This window comes from Gekko japonicus, unplaced genomic scaffold (genome assembly GCF_001447785.1).
Source record: "Gekko japonicus isolate JY-2015 unplaced genomic scaffold, Gekko_japonicus_V1.1 scaffold241, whole genome shotgun sequence".
NCBI classification, from domain to species: domain Eukaryota; kingdom Metazoa; phylum Chordata; class Lepidosauria; order Squamata; family Gekkonidae; genus Gekko; species Gekko japonicus.
In genome coordinates, this window is record NW_015160216.1 from 1019529 (window position 1) to 1026812 (window position 7284).

At 41.8% G+C, this 7284-nt stretch overlaps 1 protein-coding gene across 1 annotated transcript in view; it reads left to right on the plus strand.

Moving 5' to 3' along the window:
- Nucleotides 1-1979, plus strand: part of LOC107109902 (cell cycle control protein 50C-like) — a 10857-nt gene extending 8878 nt beyond the window's left edge. The window contains exons 6-7 of the mRNA XM_015410614.1: nt 664-873; nt 1789-1979. Of these exons, the coding sequence (XP_015266100.1) occupies nt 664-873; nt 1789-1979 (401 nt within the window). The remainder of the gene's footprint in view (nt 1-663; nt 874-1788) is intronic.
- The last annotated feature ends 5305 nt before the right edge of the window (nt 1980-7284 follow it).

Here is a 7284-nt window from a genome sequence, read left to right on the forward strand (position 1 = left end):
GAGCGGTTCCTCAATGGAATAGGTTTCCTCGGGAGTTGGTGGGTTCTCCTTCTTTGGAGGTTTTCAAACAAAGGCTAGATGGCCATCTGACAGCAATGCAGATTCTGTGAACTTAGGCAGATCATGGGAGGGAGGGCAGGAAGTGTTGCATCAGTGCTTAGTTCTTGTGGCCCTTTCTTACATGCCCAGGGAAATTCTGGTTGCCACTTTGAGGTCAGGAAGCAATTTTTCTCCAGGTCAGTTTGGCTAGAGATCCTGGAGGTTTTTTGTCATCTTCTGGGCATGGAATGGTGGTCACTGGGGGTGGGTATTTGTGAACTTCCTGCATTGTGCAGGGGGTTGGACTAGATGACCCTGGAGGTCCCTTCCAACTGTATGACTCTATGAGAATCAAGCTGGCTTCTATCTACATATTTCCATCCTACCAAGTATTTCTTGGTCCCTCTAGAGCAGGGCAGAACATTATATAATGGTGTGTTCTGTGATGACATTATGGAACCAGGTTCCAAAGCTGAGACTTTAGGTATACATCTAGATAACCACTGGGAAGCAAATCCCCGCTGTCATCCTTTTTGCTCCATGGTCATGTCTGAGCAATCATCTTTAGGATTCAGCTGAAAGAAGTACTGAAACTCATCCCCATGCTTCTGTCTGTCTTCCTAGGGACAGCGAGACCCCCATACTGGCACAAACCAGCCTATTTACTAGATCCGGAGGATGAAGAAAACAATGGCTATACAAATGATGATTTTATTATCTGGATGCGAGTAGCAGCCTTCCCTTCATTCAAAAACCTTTACTGCCGTCTCAGCCGCACCAATGAGTTTGCAGATGGGCTCCCTGCAGGAAATTATGGCTTACATATCTCTTATAGTATCCTTTCTCTGCAGGTTTGCTTCATGTTGGGAGGGAAATGCAGGCTCTTGCTACCCATGCTGTTATTTAGAACACCTTTCACAGCTTGGCTTTGCAGGAGCGAGTGAATTTTCTGCACTCCCTAGTGAAGGGGATTGAGGAATGGATGGATGAATGACTGTCAGCTGCTGAGATCTCTTGCTTGTCTTTTGGCTGGAGGAAAACTACAGAGGTAAAGCTTCCATCATTTAACTGGTTAAGAAATAAGGCAGTGGGGAAGAAAACTTCACAGAACATCTAAACCAGCCTAACCCCATTGATTTTCAACACCAGCGCCAATATACTGAATCAAAATGGAGATCCAAGTGCAAGAAGTGTAGTACATCAAACACAAAATGCATTTAAAGGGTAAGAAAAGTACTGTCTGCAGCTGGATTAGTGCTTTGACAACACCTAATTTAACCATATTCCTTTCGTTATGACTCCACCATGACTAGTTTTAGCTTAATTGAGCTGCAGATGTTCTTTTATTACAATTTCATGCATTCACCCACCCATTTTGCACATTAAAATGATATAAAATGTACAAGTTAAGTTCTGATGCAGCTTCATGGCAGGAAATAGGTATGACAGGACAGGACAAAGTATTTTAATGCTAAAATGCAAGGGTTTCTTTTTCGTGCTGTCATGCTAATATCACATGAATGGATTTCTTATACTTTCCCAAGTACTTTTTAAAATATCTGTTTGGCTCTTCTGCGTTAGTGATTGATTGAACTAGGAGAAAATTGGATATGCATAATATGTGTTGATGGAGATACAAAACTCTTTTCTACATTGTAATGTATATTGGAGGTATGCTTATTCTTTCCATGACTTTATGGAACAAAAGTCACTCCCAGATGGTAATGAACCTTAACACGATGTTACCAGATTTCCCAGTCACCAATTTTGATGGGAGAAAGCATGTTGTCCTCTCAACAGTGACATGGAGTGGAGGAAGAAACCTTTTTCTGGGAATAGCTTACATTGTTACTGGTGCAGTGACCCTATTGGCAGGTTGTGTCATTACAGCAATTTACTTGAAATACCGAAAAAAGACAACAGAATCCCAAGAGCAATGAAGAACTAAAGGAGGAAGAAGAACACCTGGAGAGTTAGTGACCACAAATAAAGGCTTAAATAGCCAGCTTTATTAGCTTGACCAGAAGGCCGCTTATTAAGCAGGGTCTCTTATTAAGGAACTCTCACTAGCAGTGTTCCCTCTAAGCTGAGTTAGTGTGAGCTAGCTCATAGTTTTTTAGCCTTTGGCTCACACATTTTTGTCTTAGCTCAGGAAGGATGGCTCCAGAGCAAACTAATTTATGCAGGAGCCAAATCGCTCACTCACAACTTTAATGCCGGTAGCGCACAAAGTAGACTCCTCAGTGTAGAAGGAGCATTGCTCACTAGTTAAAACAGATTTACTAGGCCTAGAATGCTTGCTTTACAATTCCGTTAGTACAAGTGTGAGTGTGTATAAGTTATATTACTGTAGGATTGAGTCTCCCCCTAGTGCCTTCTCTTTCATAATCTTAGAGCAGTTGTCATAGCAGGGCTACAGCTTCCAGAGAGGTCTTTCCTCAGACTACCCAAGGATTTTGTTTGATTCTTATTTGGTCTAATCGTTCATATGCATCCATTTTAGCTAAAGCTGTGCACAAGTAAATTGACTTTATGAATGCTATACCCAGTTAGCTGTCTTAGGCAGTACACAGTTATTTATTCTATGTTAGTGCATAAGAATTTCTAATGTTTTCTCCTGCCCACTCACAGGCAGAAGTGCCACTCCATCTCTGCAGTGCCAGCTCCAGGTCTGGGGGGGGGGGCACACCTGGGGGCAAGATGCTTCAGTGAACCTGCCTCCTTGTCCCTCCCCACTCAGCAGCATTCATGCGCTTGAGGCCCAATGCTCACTAATGGCCGGGGGACCAAGGGGAATGGTGGTAGCTGCTCCTCCTGTCCACTGGGTGGAAGAGGACAGCCAAGCAGGGAACGATAGCAAGTAAGGCAAAAAGCAGGGCCAGGGGGCTCTGGGCCTGGCAGTCAGCCCCTTTCTGGGACACACACAGGCCACACTGCATAACTGGGAGCAAAACTGTTTCGAAAGCAATTACTCGGGGTCCTATAATATTGAACATGGGTCCCTTAAAACCACCCTTCTTAAGCAGGACCAGAAGGATCGCTATGTTAAGTCGGTGATAGCAAAATTATAGTCGTCTGCGAGCATCTTAAAAGCCTTACAAAATGCATTTTAGCATCAGCTGTCACGAATTAAAGCTCACTTCCTCAGTTGCACAGAGGTGTATATCCACAGATGTGGTTAAATGCTTATCAGGAGAGGGGTAAACTGTCAGTGAAACATCTGTGAAACAGGAATGAAAATAAAACAGTTGCTGTAATGAGGGAATATGTTATAAAGCTTCCTGAATGCAATATTATTATTATTAGTTTTTTAAAGTCATTTAGAGGCTCAATAACACAATTTTGTACAACAAAAGCTTGTAACTATGTCTTTCATGGATTATGCAGATTTAAATAAATGTTAATTTTGCATAAACTTGCCCTTCTTTTGCATGTTGTGGGAGGGAAATGCCACCTAGTGGAAATCTTGTTCAGCCCCAGCTTGGGCCTGTGAACTTAATGGTCATGATCTAGACAGTCAAGGCTTTTTGTAGTATTCAGAGCTAATATACTTTCAAAGGACCAAAACAGATACACAGGATGATAAAGTTTGCATCCAGCACCAAACGTACTGAGGCAGCTTTCCAAACCACACAGGCCTTACCTAAGAAAAATAATGGTCACTAAAAGAATGTGTGTGTGTGTGTGCGCATGCAGATTCATCATGGCTATATCGGCAATGTGGTCTTTATACAACTGTCCCTCCCTTTAAAAAACAAACACCAGCCTCAAGAAGATGGAAATTTGCCTGGTATATTCTTCAAGCCATCAAAGAAAATAAGACTTCACCACTGTGTTAGATTTCATAGCTTTCAAACTAAACCACATGAAACCTACTTTGAAAAAGCAAGACTATATGAGTAAAAGCCCATGCTAGACCGCAGGCCTAGTTTATACTGAGGAGCCTAGGTATGTCTCTGGGCTGTATTATTTCAGACAGCTGGTGGGGGTCTCCTTCATTTAAAACAGAAAACTACATGTTCAGGAGGAGGGTTCCAGCCAAGCCTCTTCACTGACATGCTAGTTTTCTAGGTACAAGGTTATACACACTCCTACCTGCAGTTTGAACAGCCCAGATCAGCATGAACTCTGAACACAGTGACTTTATTTCTCTAATTAGGGAGACTGCTCTATTATAAGCTCTGCTGTTCCATTTGGTATAGTGGATGTTCACAACTAGGTTAAAAGTTCATGGGAGTTCTCAAGTAACAGCAATATGAACTCCAGGTCTTTTACGCACCATCTGTGGTAGTGACACTGTTCATGAAGGCTTCCCAGGGAAAACAGCGTGTAACAAGAAATGTATAGTTTGCAAAGGAAAAAGCTGTCAGTATAAGTAGGGCTATACATGAAACTGTAGATTAATGTGTCTGTCTTCATTAGTGCTTTTTCATGGCAAAAGTAGCTTTCAGAAAGGATACACCGTCTTCCATAGTACCGTCCTCTGTGAGTTTAAATTCACAGCATGTAGCAGCACTACACCATTCAGCACGCACAGTGAAGAACACCTCCACTGCCAACTCCACTCAGCACAGGACAATCACGAGATTGGAATTCGACCAGAAAGTTATAGTCACTTCCTGCTCCTGAGAAAGATGCCTGTGACTCTTAATGGGCTGGATCCTGCAGTCTCTCAGCAGAAGGCCCTCATGATCACAGATCTCATCACTCTTCTCCCCCAGCTGTCCCATTCGACTTCAGGAAAGTTCATTCGTGAAACCTTATGGAATTAATAGGGAGGGCTGCAGTGTGGAGGGTGGGAAGTTGCCCTTCCTGCCTCTTCTGGTCAGCAGATCTATACTAATGGAAAAGGGAGAAGGAGGCAGTTTTGTCCTCTGTAGTCTTCAGAGTATCTTACCTCTAGACTCCCTGCTGGGACCCTTTCTCAGTCTTCAGCTGCGAGTAGGTTCTGCTTGGGATTTTAAAGGTAGTCAAACACATAATATCTTATTACCTTCAGAGAAGCTGAACCATGAACGGTCTGGCAGCCTTTGTTCCCTGAACATGTGGAATGTTTGTGCATGTTCCACACCAGCTCAACCAATCAGGGCCAGAGGCTTCACCATCACAAGCAAAATACAAAATAAATTTGCAGCAATCCTGATAGAGGGCTTCTGTGCCTTACGTAACACCTGAGCCTATTTCATGATTAAATGCAAAATAAATTTATACAGGTACATAAACCCAAGTTGTAGTGGGGGAGATATAAAATAGGTTGTCATAGTGCAGATGACTTATCACAGTGTACACATCACAATGTTCCACTCCTCCTCCATACAATTCTAACCATAATAGTTAATCCATTATGGTTGGCAGAAACCAAGGGTGACAGTGAAAATCTCCAGGAGGATCTCCATAAATTGGATGAGTGCACTATGATGTGGCAAATGAGGCTCAGTATAAGCTGATGCACACCAGAACAAAAAAAATCCCAAGTATATGCTAATAGGGTCTGAACTTGCTGAGACTGAGAAGGGAAAGAGACCTTAGGGAGGCAGCAGTGAAAAGGGGAAACTCTATGCTGGGGATTATTAGGAAAGTGACTGAAAAAAACAGCCAACATTATAATGCCCCTATATGGAGCTTTGGTGTGACCCCATATGAAACACACTGTGCAGTTTTGGTTACCATATCTCAAAAAGGACATTGAAGAGCTGGAAACAGCACACGAGAGATGAACCAAGATGATTAAACAGCTGGAGCACTTTAGAGACATGACAGAGGTTTATAAAATTATGGATAGAGTAAAGAAAGTGGACACAGAGAACTTTTTCTCCCTCTCCCAAAATACTAGAACTCAAGGGCATCCAATGAAGTTAATGGACGGTAGATTCAGGGCAGACAAAAGGAAATACTTACCGAGGGACTAATATGTGGAATTCATTGTCAGAGATTGTAGTAATGGTCACAGGCACAGATGGCTTTAACAGGTCCATGAAGGACAAGGCCTATCATGGCTACTAGCCATGATGACTAAAGGAAACTGTGAGATAGGATGCTGGACTAGATGGACCACTGGTCTGATCCAGCAGCACTCTCTTATATTCTTATGATTAATTTAGCCATGCCTTATAATCTACCTGAGAGCCTCATGTATTTACTTTTAAAATGCTCCACTGAAACTATCAAAAAATCTTCACACATTTTCTATTCAAAATAGATTAAGCAGTATATAACATAAAGCTTATACTCATAACAGCAGCAGCATACTTATGCACTGGCAAAATGCTATAGCAAGGATGGCTGGAGAGGAGCTACAGCAAAAAGCTACATAAGCTTCTGTGCCACAAAGAACAGGGTTAGAGTCTACAACCTCCATTTCCACTGAGGTTCACAAAGCATTTTCCTGACACCAAATAAAAGTTGTGCATCTGCTGAAAAGATATTCTTCAACAGACTGATGCAATTTACTGCCAATTGGCAGTATCAGAATATCAGAAACTGAATCAGATTCTTTTCCTGATTTACAGGGACAATGTTTGTACAAAATAACCATGATTTCCACATTGTGCATTTTATTTAAAAGGTTCTTACATACATTAAAAAAATCACTATTCATATAGTCTAAATTCTAGCAACATATACAAACACAGAGTGACTACATAACATGCTGAGGTAAGAAAGTACATTCTAGGAAAATAACCACTCAACATTATTTGCACCCATCACTCTGTGCTAAAACACAGACCCCTCTGCGTACCCTTGAGACAACATACTAGACACAATATCAACGCTGGGCCTAAAAGAAAAGAAAACAACCAAGCACTTACTGTGACAGTTGTCTGTGCTGTGTATCTTACATTCAGGAATCAATAAGTTAGTGCCTAAAATACAGGGCAGCAAATCAAGAATGCTCAGTTTTCATCTTGTTGACACATTTAATTTTGATACATTCAGTTCCCCCCACAGTCCCTTTTTCACTGTTGTGACGTGCTGACAGGTTCTTACTGCAACATACTAATGAAGGTATGTTTGCTTGTGCACCCAGCACACCAAAAATCTGTGGGGTTTGGTATGTACATTAATTCCAACCAAGCACAAAGTTGCCCTAGTCTGTGAAATGTTCAAGTGAACCTTTGGTTTTTCATGCTTTGAATCTGAGAGGAAATGCACGTCTAAAGAGGACTGCAAGGAACTATCAAACATGTGCTGTAATGAAACAGCTATTTTATCAAGCAATTCAATTCAGACTTGTTAAAACTTAGC